Here is a 23461-nt window from a genome sequence, read left to right as displayed (position 1 = left end):
TATGCTGGATTTTATTTTGTTGCTGCTGTCCTGTGGGAACATGAGGACCATGGCTTTACAAGCTGACCTCACTGACACCATATCTCTAGAGCCATTAGAATGTAACTAGTCTAACTTCATTCTCCTCAAAATTTAAGTATGTGTGTGCTACACGGTAATTAAAACTAATAACATACGGAGTCAGAGAACTGGGAACATAGTCGCCAACACATTTTTCTTTAACAAAGCCCGTTTTGTGATCTATTTGTGTTCATTCTCAGCCATACAATAGATTTACGTTTGAAGTACTCAGTAAAATTTTCCTAGGCCAGTTTGCAGGGATGTCTGATAGAAATAGTGTTTAGATTTATGGAGACGCTTCTACCTTTGGGCAGCTTTATCTTACCTCTTTAAACTAGCCATGGAATCACATGAGTGAGTAACTCTTTCATTTGTATTCCTGAATTTAGGTACAAATGCATGAAGATTTATTCAGTTTTAAAACTTCATAGTCAATAGATTTTGTAGCACATTTCAATACAAAAAGAAGTGACTATCCCAGCTTGTTGAAAACACTCACTCTCACTCTCTTTATGTTCTATAATTCATTTGTCCTCTAACATATATATTTTCCTAGTATGAGTTATTTATTGATTTGTGGTTTTATCCCTATAATTGACACTTAGCGTCTCTTATCTTGGGTATGCACATTTGTTTTGTTTTGTTCATCTGTCTAACTTAGAAAATTGAGTTCCTTTACTGAAGACAAAGTTCCAAAGCATAGTATTTAGTTTTTGTTAGGTTTGGAGGGATGCATCTTGCTTAATATTGAAAATTCAGAAAATCCAAAGGAATAGCTTTGCTAGTGTTTACAGAATATGTTTGAAAAACATGCAATTGTGATACTTTCCTCAACTGCATATGATTAATCTATTGCAGTCAAGTGGAAAATTGGTTAGGTGACTGCTTCAGTTATCAAATAATACTTCCTCGTAACATTGATTTTTTTCATAAATGATATAAAGGGCTGGAAAATTTTATACTTTTTGATAATTTAAACACCTCTAAAAACAACTGTTTGTTCCAATATTAATTTGCATAACAAATCCTTTTTCTCCCTGAAGGTATTACAAAGGTCAATTTTAGCACATTTATCATAGTCCATTCTAAATCATGGATCCAAATTCATGGACTTGAGCTGATTTTTTTTATTACTTTGCCTGATTTCTGTTACCTCCATACTGGTCTCAATCGAAAACTAGTAGGAACAGATCTAGTATTAAACCCTGAATATTCTTAAATACTGTATTAAAACTGGCTCACCAAATTTTCTAATACTGGTGAGTGAAGACACTTCATATTGAATGAGGGTATGGTTAGCTGCATTCTCTCCAAGATTCATCTTAAATTTTTTTGTTATAAGCAGTGTGTATTTATAATCAAGAAACATCACTATTATTTTAAAACACTTATAAAGTGTCCATTTGAAAATGATATGCTGTTGGATGCTTCGTAATGTTAAACAGATGCAGACATAAAGACAAAAGCAAATTCCAGAGTATTTTTGCAGCCATGAAACCACCATAAAAAGAGGTTTGTGACCCCAATGTTACCTTAACATTGTCTTCAGCATTTCATATTTAATTATAGTAGATTACTCACCAATATAATAAATATAGATTTATGAGATACTTTAATGTTCTTAAAACAAATGAAAACCACCCAAGAGGAGCCTCACCAACCCTGAGGTTGTCCAGATTGCATTGGCTAAGATTAAGTGGAAGATCATTCATCTCCAAGGGTCATGCAATTAATCTCAGAGTGGGAGTTAAAGCAATGACTAAGCAGAAAAAGAAGCTGAAGTACAAGCCTGTAACAAAAGGAATTGAAGCTCCAGTGTCAGGGAACTTGTTATTTCCTTTTTCTTGGTGAATAGACCTAAATGCTCACTCCTTACTATTAGCTTCTTTGGGTCCTAAAATCCCACTTGTTTTAGGTCAGCCAGTTTTCATGACAATTCTTAATATGGTCAAGCAGATGGAAAGAATAAGCCTTTAAAAGAGCACAATGTGGGGCTTCCCTGGTGGCGCAGTGGTTGAGAGTCCGCCTGCCGATGCAGCGGATACGGGTTCGTGCTCCGTTTTGGGAAGATCCCACATGCCGCGGAGCGGCTGGGCCCGTGAGCCATGGCCGCTGAGCCTGCGCGTCCGGAGGCTGTGCTCCGCAACGGGAGAGGCTGCAACAGTGAGAGGCCCGCGTACCGCAAAAAAAAAAAAAGAGTAAAATGTGTTTTAATGTCTAGGGAAGGGGGAAAAAAAGCACTTTATCTTAGGAGTCACCGGAAAGAAATTTAGGATGAATTTACGATAATCCAGGGTTTGGATAATGAAAAACCTCAAGACACATTTTAAAAAAGAAATATTTTACTCTAGGGTTTATATATTTATTTAATTTTAAGTAAAAGTCAAAGTTCATCTTCATTTAACTCAGGTGACACCCGTTACAAGGTATGAATTCCTTGTAGCTGAATTACTATACTCCTGATAATCCCTGTGATTCTCTGTGGCAGCAAATTTTTATTTCTAATAAACACTACCTGTTTCCACCCCTTCCACTCGACTAAGATTCTCAAACCTTACATTTTAAGCCAAGACTCTTTCTGAACTTGCTCTTTTCCTTCATGGTAGAGTCTTCCTCTAACTGGGGAGAATTCTGACCCAAGGTTGGCCTGTGTTTGGGGTTTTTAATGTGATGTGCCACGGCTGATGGCTCACAAAAGTGACTGCTAAGTCTGTTGCTCATGTCAGTGTTCCCACTGGATATTTTGCTCATTCTTTGGGAATTTAGAAGAATAACAAATAACCAACAAGTCATCAAAAACTATAACATGTTACCCAATTCTTGGGAATAAGCCAATGAGACTAAAATCTGCTTAAATATCACAAATGTGAATTCCCAGCCTTTCAAGCTACCAAATTGTACCAAACACTCACTGATGACAATTCCTTACCTCAGCTGTACAGAAGAGGCACATTCATCTGGTTAGCTGTCAACCATGAGAGTCCGTCTCCTTCTTAAACCCAGCTGGTCATCCAGCAGACAGGACCTGTGTATTTGCCCAGAGACAGCAGAAGATAGTACCCTGTCAAAAAGAGGACGTGGATACAAATGTAATCTGGGATTCGTTGGAGGTTGGCACCAAATGTTCCATGCCAGTAATAAGTTCTGGTCACAAGAACTTAACTCTATATTCTATTAGAATTTTTGATAAGGTGTGAACATAGTAAGTCAGAAACTATAAAGATGGATAATCAAAGCTAGGTGAAAAACTAAATTGGTGAAACAGGAACTGAAAAGAAGTTTTTAAAAATGTAAATTAAAAAGATTTGCATCTACTTTCTCTTTTTTTTATAACTTGAGTAAAAGAGATGAAAGACAAAGGGAGAAAGGACTCACAAGAAGCCAGACTTTTTACAAATGTGCTTGTTTTTCCTCAAAAGTCAATTATTTAATGGCTGTCCAGGGAAGGGAGTCAGAGAGAGCCAAGTAGTGGTCTTAAAGTTTTGTTTTTGTTATTGGCGTTTTGCTGGTTTTTTTAATGATAGAATAGAATAATACATTTTATTTCACTAGTATTAGTCTCAATCTGTTGGATACAGTCCTTTGACTCATTTCTGAAATAGAAATGAAGTGTGAAATGAAACTGGTATTAATAGAATATTAATAGGTATTTACTTAGCTGCTCTTCTAGGGCTTTACATCCTATGAGAGAGTCTATAGTCATCTTTAATCCAAATATTGAAATGTTAACTAATTCTATTGCACTGTATAGATTTTTAAGCAGTAGATGGTATATTATAGTTAAGTAGTAACATTTTATAGAATTTGGGTTGGACAACAACTTTAAATATTACAAACAACTCCTTGAGATTCTCTAACATATACACACATGCTTTTTAGTTACTAAACTCATAACAAAATATATGTCTTAAGGCAACTTTAATTTGAGTCCTACTTTTTTCACATAATAATAAAAATGGAAGATAAGTAATATGATTAAATCTGGGGCAACTTAATTTTTAGGTACCTCTTAGAGATTTTCCTAAAATGATTGGAAGTCTGATAAATTAAAAATATTCTCCATGCTATAAATATGCTCAATTATAAGTCAGAATAAATAGTAGAATATCTGTTTACTATACATTTTCAAAGAAAGACATTCTGGACTAAGGGTCAACATCACCATGATACAACATTTATTGCCTTGTATTACATATATGTATAATATAATAATATTATATATATAATCTTAGGCATTTCCAAAAGATATTTATCTTTTGTGAGCTTCTATAAATCAATGAAATACATGGATATACAAAATACATGTTGTTCTAGATTTCAACTAGATTTTTTCATATTATACTTCAAAAGTATGAAAATATCACTGAGAAAGGAGCATCTGTGTCTTTTCACATATAACTTTTCTTGATTATTCCTAAGAAAGCAGACTAAACATGCAGTTCTGACAAAATGCAGCATCCCATTTTGATTTCTGGTTAGCTCAGAAGCCTTCACTGGCTGAAAAAAGTCTCTGAAAAGGGCAAAACTTTCTGACCTCAGGAGGTTCTGATAGGAAGAACTGAAGCAATGAACACCATGAGTACAGAAAACATTGGAATAAATTCCCCAAAGTTCTGTAACCACATTGGTGTGGGCGCATGGAGGAAGGCATAATTTCATTCTTAAAGAATCTCCCTGTCTTCACATTTTTTTCATTTCTCTTAAAGCTGATCTTGCAGATGATACACTCCAGATGAATTTCTGCTTAATAGGAATCCTTGTTCACAAATTGACACTGAAAATGTATGCACCATATACAAAAAAATAAGATGGGAAGGACCCATCTTGTTGCACAATTTGTCTTATAATTAATCAGATCATTTTTAGGAAAAGCAAATTTTGGGTTCTCACAAGAATTGGATAAGTATTAGAGGTATGACTTTTTAAAAAATTAGTATTTCTGACACAGCTGCTTTTTGCAGGCTTGGTCACCAGTAAATTCTATTTCTCCAAATTTCGAGGAATAAAGTTGCCAGAAAGAAATCTGTGGTGCTTATGTTCTAACAGTCTGTCTAGACAAGTTAGATGCTATTCAGAGCCAAGATGATCCATTCAGGTTACCTAGAGCATCTGAATAGTGGGATAGTGGTCTTCAAAACCATTTTTGGCATATATTTATTAACTGAAATATAAGAAAACCATTACAAAGTTTGGGCTCATATTAGTTTTCTACTGCTGCCATAAATTACCAAAAATATAGTATCTTAAACAACACAAATTTATCATCTTACAGTTCTATATGTCAGAAGACAAACACATGCCTAGTTAGGTTAAAATCAGTGTGTCCACAGGGCAGTGTTTGTTTCTAGTAGCACTGGGGAAAATTCACTTCCTTGCCTTTTCCAGCCTGTATAGATGGCCCACATTCCTTGGCCCAGGGCCTCTTCCTTCTCCTTCAAAGCTACAAATGGCAGGGTGAGCCCTTTGCACATAGCATCTCTCTGGCCCTCTCTTCTGCCTCTTCTTCCTTGTAAGTTCTTTTAAGGACTCATGAAATTAGACTGGGCCTACCTAGATAATCCCAGATATTCTATCCATCTCAAAGTCAGCTGATTAGCAACTTTAATTCCATCTGCAACCTTAATTCCCATCTGCCATGTAAAGTAGCATATTCATAGGTTCCAGCATTAGGACATGGACATCTTTGGGAGGCTATTATTCTGCCTGCCACACGGCTGTTCCAGTAAAGTAGATCATGCTTCTTAGAAATTTGAAGGGCTCCCAATTTACATAATGCTCTCTGAATGGACCCTGGGTAAATAAATGATTACCAAGCCAAGGACCAAACATCAACTAGCATTGCTCCTTTTTATGAAGTGAACATTTACGGTGATGATTTCCTCCATAAGAAATTGTTGACAGATTCGGCTAAGTCTGCCCAGTTCTTTCATTACTCTGCCTGTGTGTCCCCTCTGACTATCTCTCACTGATTTAAAAAGGAAAGTTAATCCTTCTCATAAACAGACTGTAGAAAATATGACTAAATCCATCATCCCTAACTCATCATGCATGTGTTGTGCATATTAATCAGTGGACAGACCGAAGCTTAGAAAATTGGAAGCTGGATGTGATGGAACCATGAGTAAACCTTGTATCCTTACTGCTTCCAGCTGGGGTGACGTAATGATGCCATGCCTCATATAGAACAGTTTTATTTACTGGATCACATCATCACCAAAAGCAAAGATTCCTTTACTAAAAAGAATATAAAGAAACTGACAAAGCAATATAATTGTGGCAAAGGCAAACTAAGTCTGATAAATAACTTGATGTCCTACTAGAAAATCTGTTTTTATGAATAGAATTGTCGTTAAACTCTTTTGCTGTTTAAGCCTTGTGGTATCACCGCTTGTCTAGCTCTGTATGATTCTGGCATTGAACACTCTGCCTATTCTTTCTTGTGACTTTATGTGTTGAGTAACTACTGTATGCCAGGAACCATGCTAGATGCAAGAAGTGAAAATGACAAGGAAGATACACAAATCTGTATGAGACTCACTTAAGAGTTCACAATTTCATGTGAGAGTTAGTTGTAAACAAATAATGGCAAAATAGACAGATGGGTACAGTGTTCTGGAAACAGAGGAGGTAAAGTGTTATTGGCTCTTGAAAAGCACGTAGAATTCTTCCAGCTAAAGAAGCTTTCCATTAAGGACGAGCATCTAAGGCACAAAAGCAAGAAAGAATGTGATGTGATCAGATATTCATGAGACACGTGGTATAGCTGAAGCAAAGGCAAACTAGGGTAAAAAATAACACTATAAAATAGACTGGAGTCAGATTCTGAAGGGCCTTCTAAGCTATGTATTCCCAACTTTGGAAATACAGGCACAGGGGAGATTAAAAAAACAAGAGACCAACAGGAACAGCAGAGCAGCCCTCTGTGCTATAAGGGGGTAACCTGACAGCAAAGTGGAAAACAGCTGGAAGCAAAAAAATGCAGTGTCCCTAGTTTTGCAGAATTACACTCTGGAGATGGTAAGAGGCTTGAACCAAATGAGAATGAAGAGACAATAACATGTTTGAGCAATACATAAGGAGTAAGATTTTTAAAATTTTAAAGCAGATGGACTTGAGTGGGTTAAGGACTTCCACCAAAAGTCTTAAAAAATTAAGGTTTTATTTTAGTCAAATTAGGGCTCTTCTGTTTTCAAAGGTGATTTGATTTACTCAACTGTTTTATATCTTCATAGAGACCACCACCACCATCATATCATCATTATTTTAGGGGTTATAATTTTATTATTTTTTCAATTTTCTAAGTAGTTACATATCATTTGTTCCTCACACCTATCCCAAGTAGTGAGAAGAATAGGAATTATCTGTTCGTGTTTATAAATGAGTCAACTGAATCACAGAAAGCGATTCACTTAAGGTCACGTTGCTGCTAAGTAATATAGCCAAGTCTAAAATATATATTCTCTGATACCCATTTCAGATGTTTGACATTTAATTGAATGCCACACATATTTTTAAGCACATATTTTTTTAAATGAGGTCTTGAGAGTTTAAGCAACATCCCCCAAGGATAGAAAATGACTAAATGGTTTGGCAGAGAATCAGACTCAGATCTTTCTAACTTCAAAGTCCAAGGTCATAGAAGCTATACTTGACTGCATCCCTACTCACCTGCTGGAGAATAACTGGAGAAGGCTTCATGGGGAAAGCAGCCTTTGAAATGTATCTTAAAGGATGTATATAGGCAAGGAGTGATTTTCAAAACATTTAACAACTAGTACAGCAAAATATGTTAATATATTAATCCATGTATGAATCAAAAATGTAAAATATATTAACATACATAAAGAATACAATGCTTATTATGTGTTGTGAGCAGTAGCAAAAATCATCTATTAGAGCATTCAGTGATCTCTGAAATATTTGCTGATTTTTAGAAATCATGGGTATTGTTTTCTGTTAGGAGAGATTCATCACCCACACCTAGACCTGTTCATACTCAGGGAAGGCTGCCCAGGAGACAGCCTTCTGTGCTTCACTCCTCAAGGCCTGTGCATCTAAAAAGTACCAATAGAGTTTACAGGGCCCCAAAATGTACTTGATTAAGGGTGGCCAAGGTGTAATAGAGAAGAAAGGATTCTTCTTCCCATCCCCTCAACCCCCAGCACAGCAGAGAGATACATCTGCCAATCTTACTCCTGCCACCCTTAAATATTCTTACTCCTCAGCATTTTTAATCACCTCCTGACTACTACCCTTTTTCCTAAAAGTTCCCTGGAGATAAGGGAAGGGTTTATATCAATCATTGGTCATATATTCCCCTTTCTACCTTCATATGGTCTCCAGGGACACAGGAAGATTGTGCACTTTGCTCAGAAGGTAAAAAACCAAAACATGGAATATTAAAAACTATTTATTCCTTTAGAACATTTTTTTTCTATTTCATTTGGCCTTTTTATTTCCAAGAGCATCTTATTTGATTCTTAAATTCTCAATTAAACAATAAGGATTCATTTTTGTGGAGATGGTGTAAGACAGATTTCATTCCTTCAGAAACTGTTACAGTTTATTTCATTTTCAGCTCATTTGCTTAAGTCCTTCCTACGACTTTCTCTCGTTAATTGCATTACACGTGCCATTTGCTGCCCTTGCTACACCCTCTTAAATTGACAGTTTCATCATATTACCCAAGGGCCCTTCCTTTTGGTGGAATTCCACCGAACACAAAATTCAATGGATTACAACAAAAGCCACAGTCAGTCAAAACTCAAGGGGAAATCAAGCTTCTGAGACTGTGCAGTACCACTTCAAAAGCCCTAAGATTGGGCCAAGATGAGCCAGGGTCATATTTCATTATTTTAAAAGAAGACAACATTCCCTACTCCACCAAATAAAGCATCATTTGTGCCTGCTATAGAAGATAATTTAAGGAAGAAAAAAGCTATTTTGCCATCTTTCAACTTTTCATAATCATCCAAGTCCCTTCCTCTCCTCCTCCATTTCCCCACTCTCTCCCTGACCACCTCTTATTCTCCAGTCTCAGAAAAATTTTCTTAGGCCACTCTTTCCCAGTTTTGGGCTGAGAGGTTGTCCACATTCCCAGTCTCAGGGAAACCTTAGAGCCTTCAAATCCCTAAAACTGTTCTAGAATTTAAGTTCCTTCTCACAATAGAAGAGAGGATCCTCTGTAACCTCTGTCGCAACCTGGACTTCTAAGTTCTCTACTTGAAACAGCCTTAGGGATACTCTAGTTATTCATCATTGGTTTGGTCCCAAAGATGATCTTCTAGAGCATGACAAGTTAAAATTATTTCCCTGCAACCATGATGCAGCTCTCTGGAGTGGATGGTAGTCACTTGAAACCAATATTGTATGGAAGTGGCTAACTGGGAGAGGACTCCATAATAATAAATGTCATTCATTAAGACAAGTTGTTCAAAATACTGGGTAATCACAGCATGCTTGCATATGTGATAATAACACCAAAAGCATCTCTCTCTATGTCTGTCCTTCCCTGTCTCCCCCTCAAATAGAATGACAAGCATTAAATCAAGAAAAGAGAGCATTATTCATCTTTTCATTTAATTTTTTTAACCAATATTTATTGAGTCACAACTGTGTACAGGCTTGTGCCAAAGAGAAAGGCAAAACTGCCACATTCTTTGGAGCAATGGTAGCAGTGCTTACCTGTGTACCAGGTATGGGGGGCCTCCTATGTCTCCAGGTTCTCTGTGCACAAAATTATGCAAATGAATCAGGAACCCACTGCTGGAAGCCCCAACGTTATCCACCCGACCTGAAATAACCCATCCTGTGAATTGTATTTTCTTTCTAAATATTTTTATAGGGAAACAAAATTAAGGTTGAGTTTCTACAAAGGTAAGTCCATCGTATTTACAGTTATTACTACAATGTTCTTCCTATTTTATAACAAGTAGAAGCATAATTCAATATCATCATGACATATTAAAAAGGGCCTGGAAATATACATCAAAATTCAGTAGATAATATATGTACATAATACATAAAATATACACTTAAGAACCCAATCAAAACAATGGAAGGAAATGGACTAATTAGTAGCAAAGAAAGAAGAGGGAAATTGGACTTCTCATGATAATGTCAATGTTAGGAGGGGAAGTCCACATGTAAAAGTTTGAGTATCCAAAGAATGAACATAATTCTTTAAATTCTTCTGCATTAATCAGATGCTTATTAGAGCAACACATTCTGTTTTTCCCACAACATTTTGAAAGTTTGCAAAGAAAAAAAGAAAGGGTGCAACTTAATTTAAGTTAAATTAAATTTAACATATGGAAAATATGTTTGATAAGAAAAAGGTAAAAGTCACATAACTTAGCAGAGTCTCTTAATTTTAAAGGTTCGGGTTTCTGAAGAACTCTTGTAATTGGCTAAATCTCCTTTCAGACTTACTGAAAATTAAATTGGAAAACACGCTTTCTGTCTTTGAATTAATATTTTTAAATCTACCAGAAAAATAGAACTTTTCCATCTGTGGTGGGAAGGGGCCTATAAATAAATATGTGCGTATGTATTTGTATGTATACACAAACATACACACACATTTGTTGCACATGTGTCTACTCTCCCAACTCCTCCCCCACACTAACATGCATCAACACCATGAGAAAGGAAGTACAATGAAAAACTGTAAAATGAGATGTGGTAAAATATTACTAAGCTCAATTATAGGGTGGATATTTCTAGATTAGTGAACGCTCAACTGCCCAAAACTTTTAAAGAAATGAAATCATTTGTATTCCATTCAAGTATATGTAACCACTGTTGATGAAATAATTACAAGGAGCTACCTTGTTGCTTATGGAAATGCATGTGAAAAGTATTTCTAATTAAGAACAGATATTCACACGAACAGAGTGAGAGAAAAAGTACTTAAAACAGCTTGTGTTATCTGCTACAGGTGAAATACACCCCTTATTATCTTATTTACATTAATGAAGAAACTTTATTTCTTGCAAATTTTAATATAGTAGAGGCTACATGGGGTACTCTATGTTTTCTAAGCTAGTTAAGAAGTCAATAGTTTGAGATAGAATCTGTAACAGAAAAAGCAAGAAAATACTAAAACTAGTATTACTGAAACTAGTATTAATAGTGAAAACATTTGAGAATGTACTGAAGTTGCATTAAAAAAAATTAGCTTTACATAAGTAATCAATAAATTGCTGAAAATACTAAATTATAACTATAAAAGAGTGTGACATCTTTACTAAAAATATGGAGTAACACACACTAGATAAAACGCTTGGTAGTGTTTTCCCCCCTGTGATGTAATTCCAGATTAGAGTTACATTTTTCCTCCATCAAGCAGTAAAAAGCTTCAAAGTAAAGAAAGAGTGGGATGTGGTAGAATGAGAATTAGACAGCACAGTCAACTAGTGCATAAAATGATAAAAGTGACTAGAATAATATCAACATTTCTTGTATAATCCATCACTGCCAATGTGTCAGCAAGTATGAGGCCATCTCCTCCTGTCAATATAACCGAGTACACAATTTGGGTAAGGGAGGAAGTACAGCACAGTCAAACATGCCTATCAACACTTCTTTTTTTGTCTCAGAAGAACAAAATTCTGAGACAAGTTCTTGGACCAAATGGAAATTTATCCAAATGAAAGTCAAATGATAAATGCCAAGAGAATATTCTTTCTTTGGAATTCTTTCAGTTCTTCAATTTAACCAGCTGGAATGAATTTTCAAGTAGCATTCTGTTCAGACTTTTGAAATGAAGGACTTTCCTGTTAATTGGAAAACTATATTTCATGAAAGATGAAGACAGTGCTCTTGGCTTAGTGATTCTCTTTAAAAAAAAAAAAAAAAAGGCGTTTGGTGGATATTTACCATAAACAGATTCCAGAACCTGTATTTCAAGTATGAAAGACTGAACTGTGAACCTACACACCTAACTGAAGAAAAATGGGAAAATTCAAATACCAGTGTTATTCTGACTAAGCTCTACATGAAAACACACTGTCATTGTGTTCTCTCGTGAGAGGAATATGTGAGGATGAAAAACAGTTTTAAAATATCAATTGTTAATTTTCAGAATCAAATATTGATATAACTGAGGTTTTTGGTCCTCTAAGGTAAATGAATTGGGTAAGTCAACAAATTTAAGCGTTCTTTATTGTGTTACTTTAGCATGTGTTAGTGGGACTGGGGTAGGATGATTGTCAACTCAGAAAGATTTAGAGCAAGAGAATGAAAATTCACCAAGAAAAGTTCACCAAGAAAAACATTTTTAAGACTCAGATTTTCAAAGCAGTCTACACTTCAGGCAGTACTTTCAACTTATTGTTGACTAGTGGTATATTAAATAAAGTTGTTACATTTAAATTTTAAATTGAGGACTTCCCTGGTGGTCCAGTTGTTAAGACTCTGCATTTCCACTGCAGGGAGCCCAGGTTCGATCCCTGGTTGGGGAACTAAGATCCCACATGCCGCGCAGCTCAGCCAAAAGAAAAAAAAAAATTTAATGACACAAAAGTAGGAAAAATAATTTATCACAAAAATATGAAATGTTTTTTAAACATTCATTATAGTGAAGTATTAAAGAAATCATTGCCCATACTTCTTAAAGGAATCACTCAAAAGATGGTCTGACAATTGTGTATTCTGCTTTTAAAATAATTTTGTAGGAAATCCTGTCCATAATAAACTATCTTACATACTTTAAGTCTGGCAATATGCATATGATAGGAATTTTCAAAGAGGCTATTCCTAGAAAAAAACTGGGTGGTATTTTTTTTTTTTTTTTTTTTTTTTTGCGGTACGCGGGCCTCTCACTGTTGTGGCCTCTCCCGTTGCGGAGCACAGGCTCCGGACACGCAGGCTCAGCGGCCATGGCTCACGGGCCCAGCCGCTCCGCGGCATGTGGGATCTTCCCGGACCGGGGCACGAACCCGCGTTCCCTGCATCGGCAGGCGGACTCTCAACCACTGCGCCACCAGGGAAGCCCTGGGTGGTATTTTTTATATTTAAATTGCTGCAATAAATTTTTTAAAGGATAATATGAAAAAAAAATTTGACGTAAACATTCCATAGACTCATACATATTCTCTACCTTGATGTATAAGATGGTAGCCTATAGCAGCAGTCGACATGAGTTGAGGGTGGGCTGTGAGGAGGGAGACAAGGTAGAGAATGAGTGTTACAACAAAGGTAAACACATAAATTAATTTCCAAGATACTCATTAATACTTCGAGAAGACTGGTCTCTACTGAAAATTTTGGGAGGACACTCGACAATGCTACTAGGCAGGTTTCAACGGTTTTTGAAATAGCGGTGTCAGCCATATCACTGTCTAATTTCTGAAGATAAGCAATATACACATATCCTCGTAAATTCATAAACAGTATGTGAAACAATCAAAATATCATATGCAGAGTCATTTTTTGTAAAGAGAGCAGTAATAGTCATTTCACAAGCTAGTCATGAATTTCATGGCAAAAGTAATGAACAAAATTTGACTGATTTAATAGGTGAAATTTACCAACACGTTCTTTGACAGCAAATGAAAATCAGAATAAGTTTACTTGTTTATCCAATAGATGAAATTGTATAAGACCCAAGATCTAGTTCAAAACACACTATGCAAACATGCTTAGATCAGGAAATTTTCAACTTGTAAATTGTATGTGATTTAGTTTCCAAGAATTTTGTAATCTAACCTAATATGCTGGGTAGAATTTCAAAGTGAAGTTAAGAAATTTTGCACTGAAAAAAAAGCAACACTGAACTTACTAATTTCAAGTGAACTTTCAAACAAAAGGTAGTTGATTCAAAAGAAATTAGCCCACATAAAAGAATACTAAGCTTAAAATAGTTATGTAATGTAAATCGTAATGCACTGTTATATTTTTTAAATATTATAAAATAAAATACAGGATACCCTTTACTTTTATAATGAGTAAATTGTAAATATTGCAAATAGTAAAACATTTTGGGTTTCTTTTTTCTCCTTGCACTTTTAACTGTTCTTTTAATACTGACGACTTACAACAAGAGGGCATCATAGTATGCAGTATCCAGTATCTCTGACAGTTCCCTTGGCACTCTAGGTAATGTCCCTTTTGAGTGCAAGAAGTCCAGGGTAGCCTTCTAGGCATTAGAACCATGAAGATGGACTGGAGTTGCGTTTGGGGGAAAGGCACATGGAAAGTTCTGTTAGGACGTGGAGCGAGAATTCAAAATTTCAGATCTTGAATCTTCAGTGAGTAATGAAACTATTTAAGCAACACAGGGGAAAAAATCTGTAAAGGCCTACTGACAACAATCAATTCATAAGGAAAGTATTTGATTTGGCAAAAGCAAGTTGATTATGCTGAAGCATATTATGGAAATATAGATTCTGAAAAGTTGTTATTATTAGCGTTTATGATATCTGCCATAAAATGAAATTATTTGTAATGGGACTGCCTTCAAGCCTCAGTGGGATTGTGAAATTTAAATTCATACAGTTTTTCTTTCTCTTTTTCTGATATTAAATGTAACAAAATATAAAAATCTCTGATAATTTTATTAGAATTTCAAAAATGTAATAGTGGTAGTTTTAAAAGTCAAATAAAGTTTCTAAGTTAGACATGAATGATAAGATATATATATGTATGCAATATCCTACCTCTATGTGATTGGGAGACGAGTGGAAATAATGAAAACTAAACAGACTTGTAGCAATAAAACAGAAGAGGGTAGAGCATGAGGTAACTGGATGGTGAAGACACAAAACATCTACTGCAAAGTGCTCTTAGGTTCTGAGGAGCAACTGGCAGCTCAGGAAACTGAAGTTTCAAGAGGTCAAGTAAGTATGTTCTAATATTTACAAAACCTCTATGTTTTCCTATGTTAGTCCACACCCGCACACTGTCTTTTCTTTTTTGTTTTTTTGTATTCAGTAGTTTAAGTGTGAAATAAAACAAGAATACAAGGATGTCGTGTCACATTGTGCTCTGTTGAGACACGGTTGTGGAGGCAGAGGAACACGGTGGTTAAGAAGAGCCCTCGTTTTCCTCATCTTCCCATGGAGGTTATAATAGAGCTTATAGACACAGTGCTCGCTCGTAGAAGTATGCCTGGCACATGGAAGTGTTCATTAATTTTTAGTTATCTGTCATTGCTCTTACTATTTTTAAAAACAGACAGCTCAAGTCATCTTCTCCTTGATTATTGCAACAGGATTACTAATTGGGAGTTTAAGGAGCAAAGAGAGGAGAAACATAAATAATCCAGCTTAAGAGAAAGTTAGAAGAGTGAGGAAGATTTCCCTGAAGGGGTGACATGTGAGTACTTAAGTCTGAGTTAGAGCAAGGGATACTAGAGAATGCATTCTAGGGAAATGAATCAAACATACGGGATCTGTAAACACTGTGAGTGTGGCAGGTGAAGTGCAGAGGTGACTAGGAAGAGAAGGATGAGGTCTTCAAGGTTGCTGACTACATAAGCAGGGGCCAGGTCACAGGACAAGCATCCTGGGCGCCATGGCAAGAAGTTTGGGTTTATCTTCTTTCACGTCAGAAAATTTACACTCAGTGCCTTTCAGTCAGGACAGACTTGTTTCAGAATCCGCAAAAGAATGACACAAATAGATTAACATCTCTTACATTAACCATTTTCAATTGGTGGCAAAATGTTATTTCAGTCTTAATATCTTTGCAAAAATGGGCTCAAGGTAACTCCCCAAATTACAGCACTTAGCAGAGCATGTAATGATACATCAAATTATTTTTCTGCGAATAGTTACTCAGAAGCATCTTGGAAGTTAAATGGAAGTACAATTGAACTAATTCATGTATTAAACGATGGTTGACCCTTAAACAACTTCAGAGGGTTAATCCAAGTATAATTTATTGTCGCCCTCCATATCCATGGTTCCTCTGCATCTGGGGATTTAACCAACCAGAAGCTATAGTACTGTAATATTACTGTTGAAAAATATCCATGTATAAGTGGATCTTCACAGTTCAAACCTGTGTTGTTTAAGGATCACCTGTACAGAGCAGATAAATCAAGTAGCTTAAATTTCCATTTGGAGAAATTGTCACCTATTTTTTTTTTAAACCTATCATTCTTTCATATTTTCCCTTTATTTGGAATAAATTCCTGAGTTAAAATAATAGCAAAGAAATAAGTGTTTCTATTTTATTAAAACAAAAACAAAACAAAACAAAGGTTTTAATGCATTTCTCAAGTCAGTTCTATTTGGTAATAATATAACTGAGAAGGAATTTGGCCTTGCTGACTTTCAGCTCTGTTCTTCACCACTGGGTCAAGCTGTCCTGTCCTGTGCCCACAGTTCAAAGACCCTTAAATATGTATTTACACGATAAATCATATTTGCTGAAGAAGTTATACCGTAGCAATTTCCCCTCCTTTGTGAAATTTCTTCGGTGATGTCTTAACAAAAAGGAAAAAAGTTGGAATTTTCATCCTCTATACATAAATTTCAGGTCCAACTCTAGATCCAAAATTCATCAGATTAACCCCATTTTCACACCACTTGTGTTCTTTTGAAGGTATAAAGCCTTGCCTTTCCAGTTGAATTTCCTTCTACACCCAATAAAGAGAAACTGCCTAGCAATAAATTTTGTACTTTTGATGGGATATTTATTTAATTGGTTTGAATCATAGATTCTGTCATATTTAGTCCTCAGTTTAGAATGTAGGATACATTCTCAGCTTTTTGAAAAAGTCTTGGAAGTGGAGCTGCTTAAGCTCAATAGCTCCCCTTAGTGGTATCTTGCAAGAAATTCACCAAGAAGCAGCTTTTATAAAGACTTAGACACAGATATTTCTAAACATCTGGAAAACTGTGAACTGATATTCATAATTTGAATAATTCTCAATAAATAAATTATATTTGTGATTCTAAGGAGAACAACTTTTATTTATAACCGCATTATATTTAAAAGGGTGATTGAGCATTTTCTGTGGTTTTTATTTTTACTTGGAACTTAAAATATGTTATATGTAATTTAGGAAATATAATTCAGGATCATTTCCTTCTCTCTTTGTTCTTTTTAATATGTTTATTCTTTTCAGTTCATATTTCCTTGATATATTTTAAAAAGACTATCTGCAGCTAATTTTTGTTTTGTATCTAGGTGTCTATTCCAAATGTACCTAATCAGAAAACTTGACTTAAAAATTAGTAGCTACAGTAAGTCAAAAAACATATTTGATATCCATGGGAAAAAATATAAGAAAAGAAATGATAAGCCATGTGATATGAAATAAACTTTTTGAGAGTATATGTTTAAGGAAATTGGATCTTCTGTTGATCTACAGCTATGGTTCTTAAATGAAGCTGCACATAAGAATAAACTGGGGGTGAACATGTTTTTAACTGTAGGTTCCTGGGCCCATCATGAAAACTACTGAATCATGATCTCCAGGAGTGGCACTAGGAATCTGTATTTTTCAGAGTCATCTGCGCTTGGAAACCTGGTCTGCAGAAGGCCCTAGGAGGTGTTTGCATAAATGGCTATATACTACTGTATTAATAGAAAGTAACTTCAGGATCTCAAAAAGGTCAATCACCTACTCAATTATGTGACACTGTCTTGCAACAGAATCTTAAATAATACGCGGCTATATGGTCTTCACATAGACTTTAGCTACTCTTTTAAAAGTTAAGGCTCAAAAATAAATACCAGTCATTACCAATACTCACTTTATGGGTTCTTATTACTTATAGAAGTGTTTCTGAAATAGAAAATAAGGTCACATGTTAAACTAGTCACAGAAACACCCAAACTCTGCTTTGCTCTCAGATTCTGATACTTGCCCTTCTCCAGTTTTCAGTACCACTGGTCCTCAGGACAAACTCCCCAAATGGCAATCAAGTCCTGTCTGTTGTTCCAGCTTCTCTGGGTAATACACTGTATATAAGCTCTGATCAAACCAAGGAAGTCTACTTCAGTTCCCCAGATTCACCATGCCTTCATGCCATTGACATATTGTTCTCTGCCTACCATGCCCTTTTCCCCTCTTCAGCCTGGCAAACTCTCACTAATTCTTTAAAGCTCAGCTCAAACATCACCCCATCTGGGGAATCTTTTTCGATCTCCATTGGCAGAGTTCAATGCTTCTCTTGGTCTGCAACCAGTAGATCTTGTGCATGCTTCAAATTTTGCATTAGTGTGTGACTATATTTATTGTGTCTGTCTCTATATCTCACTTGTATCCCCAGGTTTTAGCCCACTCTTTGGCATGGGATAGAGGTTTAATTTGTGTTTGTGTAATGAGTTATTAACATTCGCTTTCATTTCTCCCATGGTTAATGTGTGCCATGCACTATGCTAAGTGTTTTACAAGCATCTCACGCAATCCTTAAAAAGTTTAGCAAGTAGTAATGATTATCCACATTTTAAATATCAGACAACTAATCCCGAGAGATATCAACAACTTGCCAAAAGTCACACAAATAGCTGGTGGCAGACCTAGAATTTGAACACCATGTTTTTTTGACCCTAAAGACAGTGTTCTTTTTTTTTTAATTTAATTTTATTTTTTCTTATACAGCTGGTTCTTATTAGTTATCTGTTTTATACATATTAGTGTGTATATATGTCAATCCCAATCTCCCAATTCATCCCACCACCACCACCGCTGCGCCCCGCTTTCCCCGCTTGGTGCCCATACATTTGTTCTCTACATATGTAAGACAGTGTTCTTAAACATTACATTTCTATGCAAAGGCTCAGATTGTACTTGATTGCTAATAGCAATTTCTTTTTGATGGTTTCTATGCAAAGTCCGCCCATGAGGATGGAACATCGAGGGAAGATGAACATTCTTTTAATCATAGGAACACTCTACAACACAATTCTGGTGCGCGTGTGTATGTGCACACACATAATCAATGAATGACAAAACACAAACATATATATGTAAGATTGTGATAACTGGAATGCTTAGTTTGCATAATTACCCAAAAAAGTATAAAAATAACTATTGACCACATCAATGAAAAGTCACCAGAATAGAAAAAGAAATCCTCTTTAATGAAAACCTTACCAAATTTCCCAAATTGCATGTGATTTTTTAATGGACTAGAGCCACTCTTCTGCATTTTTATTTCTTGGACAAGAGGAAAATATATTACTTACGCAAAAGGGTAGTTAGCATTTCCAACCACTAACACATGGCCTGTAAAAAGTAATAATCACATTTTTCTATTGTGCAATAGCCCTCTGTTGGGCAACAACAATGTACAATGTGCTAGTTTCCTGTTACTTTAGTAGAACCTCCCCTTTCACTCACCGCCCAGACTAAATAGTTATTCCTTGGATAATAAAACTATGATACTGGGTTTCAAGCTATTTCCAAGAATGTTTCTGCCCATATTAAGAAATAATCATATCAGTTTGCTAATAAGCAGAAATGCACTGTAAGTTGAGTACATTGTCACATGTAGCTAGAAAACATATAAATCAATCTCTGACCAAGAAAGAAACAATATATTTTTTACATGTCCAAAACTTTATGGTTGGGATCACAGCTGTAAGATGTTGGACCATCATCAAGAGAACAATGTTAAACACTGAACTTTTGGATAATTTCCATAAAAATAACATTTTGTTTGGGGTCAGTTTTTTTGGAACTTTGGAATGATTTTCACTGACAATATTTTTAGAGTTGAGCTTGAACACCTCCAAAATGCTCTTCAGAATGGAAATATTATGTAATCTAACCTTTGCAGCCATGTCCTTCAGAAAATCAAGCATACATCATAAAAACCAGCATTGCTCTCTTTCAGTTCATGCAGATTTGTGAAAACTAAATTATGGTACATATTCAAGAAAGTAAATTAACTCTTCAGTTTTCTCTATTTAGTTACTAAGTTTATGTCAGCTCTTCAAATGTGTAAAGCCAGCATAAAAAAAAAAAAAACACCCTGAATTTCTTCTGTAGAAATCTTATCAATCCAGGATTATTCTTTTAAGTGAAAAGAATAATGGAATTGGTGAATCAATATACAACTAGTCAACCCTAGACATACAGTCAACTCTAATATTGTTTGCTCATCTCTACATATCCAAAATAATTTGACTGATATTTATTTTACGTGGTCTGAGTTCTCATTTTTGTTAACTGTCCTTTTAGAGTCCAAAATTTGGAGGTGTGTTATGTTGAGCCCAACAAGGCAAGTTTTCATAAAGTAACTGGAAGGTTTTGTAAATATAGTCTCAGGCAAAGCTAGCTGCGGCATAAAATCCGAGGAGACTGTGTTGGCCGAGTTTACGAATGCAGTATTAATATTGGTTCCTAGAATTCCATAACCAGAGCTCAAGAAAAGGAAAGCCAAACCACTGAATTCAATATTTGCAGCCTATTTCAGGACGTGAAAATATTTTGGTTCTGTCATGCAAATAATTTATCCAAAATACTTTTGTCCAAAGTGACTTTTTGTAGACCAAAACTAATTTCAGATTTTACATGGCTCAGTGTGTAGGGATACAGCCAATCAGAATTTCTCCCACACCAAGGAGTAGTTTGTTCCTAGTGTTCATTTACTATATTGATTTGAATCAGTAATTTTTCACTGGGATGTGGGTATGAATGGAGGTTACTAAAACCATGCCCTTGAAATTATTTTACACTGTAGGTTGTATATGTAAAATGTTAACGTGATAATAAAATATCTAGTTAATTCACTAATTTGAAATTTAAAACAATGATTCATCTAATTTGGTGCCAGACTCATGCATTTTGATCAAATTACTCTCTTCTAAAACTGTTAACAGTTCCGCGAGTCCAATAGAATAAAATCCATTTCTTCACCCTGGCTCCAGTCTTTCTTGCAATATGCTTTTCTGCATCAAAACCTTTAAAGTCGTGTTGATTCCACTTTTCAAAATGCCTCAGAGTGTGAATCTGAATAAATCTGTGCTTCAAACCCAGTTCAAGGTCAAGGTCCTCCATGGAATCCAGTATATTCCAATAAATATCTACTCATTTGGTTGATAGAGACACAAAGTCCCTGCCCTGGTAACTAATACCATAGGGTTATCGATAAGTTATAGACACAGCTACCCCTGCATGTAGAGAATTTGTGATGGAAATTAATTTCAACATATAAATACTTGCATTAAAATATAGTTATCCTGGTATTCCTCATGAACCTTTATTTACATATTTTTTATGCAAATTAATTCTCTTTTAGTAGATGGCATGTAGATATATCAGCATATTGCAAGTATGTAACTGCTACTTGGACAATTTTGAAAACAAAATAGTGCCTTATGTAGGAGCCAGATAATGTATAGACATTAATAAATTTCTTAGATGGCAAGAAATCTATTCAATAATTTCTATTAAATATCCATAAATAGCTATCATGTAAAATAATATTCATATCAAACTTATAGCAATAGAACCATCTGGAATTCAGAACTATCATATATTAATTGCTTCATTATATGTTGTATGTGTTTCATGCTTACATTGCTTAAAATATAGCACAGCCTTCATAAAGACTAGTTGAATGAATGATTTAAATAGTAGATATTTGGTATCTGTGGGCATGGTATGCAACCTAAGAGAAATTCAACTAGTTTTTAAAAACTTAGAATAACCAAATAGAACATGATTCAATGTTTTTTTAAAGGTGTATCCTTTCATTTCAGGAAAAAAAGGAAGGGAGAGAAAAAGAAAAAAACTTAATAAAGAAGAAAGTAAGGATGCAATACCTGATAACAAAGGTCTGGAGCCCAGCAGAGAAACTCCAGAGCAACGAGAAAACAAAGACAAACAGCAGCAGAAGAAGCGAAAGGTCCAAGATAAACAACAGAAATCGGTATCAGTCAGCACTGTACACTAGAGAGTCCCATGAGATTGTTGTAAACTTGTGATGCTGCTATCTCCACCAGATGCCCAGGACAGGTGCTCTAGCCATTAGGACCACAAATGGACAAAGTGTCAGTTACTGCTCAGTCTAAACAACATTCCAGATAGTTGCTATATTCTTCATACAAGCATAGTTAACAACAAAGAGCCGGAAGTTCAAAGAAGGGATGTTTTTGAATGGTTATCTTACGCACTTTTGTGCATTTTTAAGAGACAAGAAATTTTGTACATAATCATCAATAGGCTATAAGATGTAACAACATAATGACGACATCTGGAGAAGCAACATCTTTTTCCTATAAAAGTATTTTTTTGAGCTATTTGTTTAAAGAAGCAAATGATAGTTCTGCAAATTCAAAGATGTGGTATCCCTTCAAAAGAAACAGGAGATCAGAGGAGAGAAACATCTTTCAAAGGACAGTGTTGTTTTGTGCAGGAAATCTAGCGAGTGCTCAGATTTTAGGGCCTGGCATTTGGAATCATAGGAATTATCACCACAGAAACAACTGTTATAAGCTTGGTTCTCTTGCCCTCATTTGTCCTTCTGCAAGAAGCATGAGAGTGCACATATTTACAGAATTAAATATACTATATGGGATTGGCAAAATGTGGAAGAAACCATAGAGTTGGAGATGACTTTTGTGCTTTCCAAAACTGTGAAGGGTTGTGATTACCTGGAACAGGTCTCCAGTCTATGTCAGCACTGTGTGGTTCAGCCTCTGCTACCCCTTGGGTTATGTAAGTCTGTAAACATGTACCTGTAAGTTACTTCCAAAAACAAATCATACTTATTAGAAGAAAATTCTGATTTCATAGAAAATGAAAACTAGAGCAAGGAAAATATAACATGTTTGCAAAGTCATGTGTTTTCTTTCTCTCTCAACGGAGTGGGGGTGGGGGTGGGGAGCAATCTTATTACCTGCTTAATGGTCCACCTGGAACTGAAAGGGATACTACTTCCTAACAAAGTGTATCTAATGGGGGGAAAGCCACCACAATAAATATATTTGTTGATAGTTTTTAAAGCTTTGTTCATTTTGTTTTTTTAGAAAATTGTTACTCTTAGAGACTCCTGAATTAGGGAAAAGGATTCTGTATCCTATGTAATTCAGAACATATTACATTTCTCAGTGTTTGCTTTTGGAACCCACTGTTATCTGAGCCATTGCAGATTTACTTACAAGGTATTAGGAGATATTTATTCAATTTTTTTTCTTATTTTGATCAAAAAATTCTAGTTATAGGTGCAGGGGCCTCCCTAAATGATTTCACTACTCCCCCTTCATTGCTTCACAATTAGCATCTTTTCTTGTGTGTCAGCTCCTCCTGCATCTTGAACATTTGGCCTTTTCTTCTCCATATTTTCTAAGTCTGTGGATCTCTTTTAGGGGTTGAAGTCACCCTAGCTGGAGGCCTCACCAGTATTTCAAAGAGGACACAGCCAGCCCAGGGCAGAAGGAGGCATGTGCCACAGAATCTCATGACCCACCATAACCTTCCTGTTGTCATGGAAGG

General features: G+C 35.6%; 1 protein-coding gene across 1 annotated transcript in view; it reads left to right on the top strand.

The window, feature by feature from the left end:
* RSPO3 (R-spondin 3) overlaps positions 1-22728 on the top strand; it is a 76892-nt gene extending 54164 nt beyond the window's left edge. Inside the window, exon 5 of the mRNA XM_082856114.1 lies at positions 21727-22728. Within this exon, the coding sequence (XP_082712240.1) occupies positions 21727-21920 (194 nt within the window). The 3' untranslated portion in view covers positions 21921-22728. The remainder of the gene's footprint in view (positions 1-21726) is intronic.
* Positions 22729-23461: the final 733 nt, after the last annotated feature.

This window comes from Leucopleurus acutus (assembly GCF_964270905.1).
Source record: "Leucopleurus acutus genome assembly, chromosome: 15".
Taxonomy (NCBI): domain Eukaryota; kingdom Metazoa; phylum Chordata; class Mammalia; order Artiodactyla; family Delphinidae; genus Leucopleurus; species Leucopleurus acutus.
The sequence above is the reverse complement of the archived record's forward strand: the minus strand, read 5'-3'. Positions and strand labels throughout refer to the sequence as shown.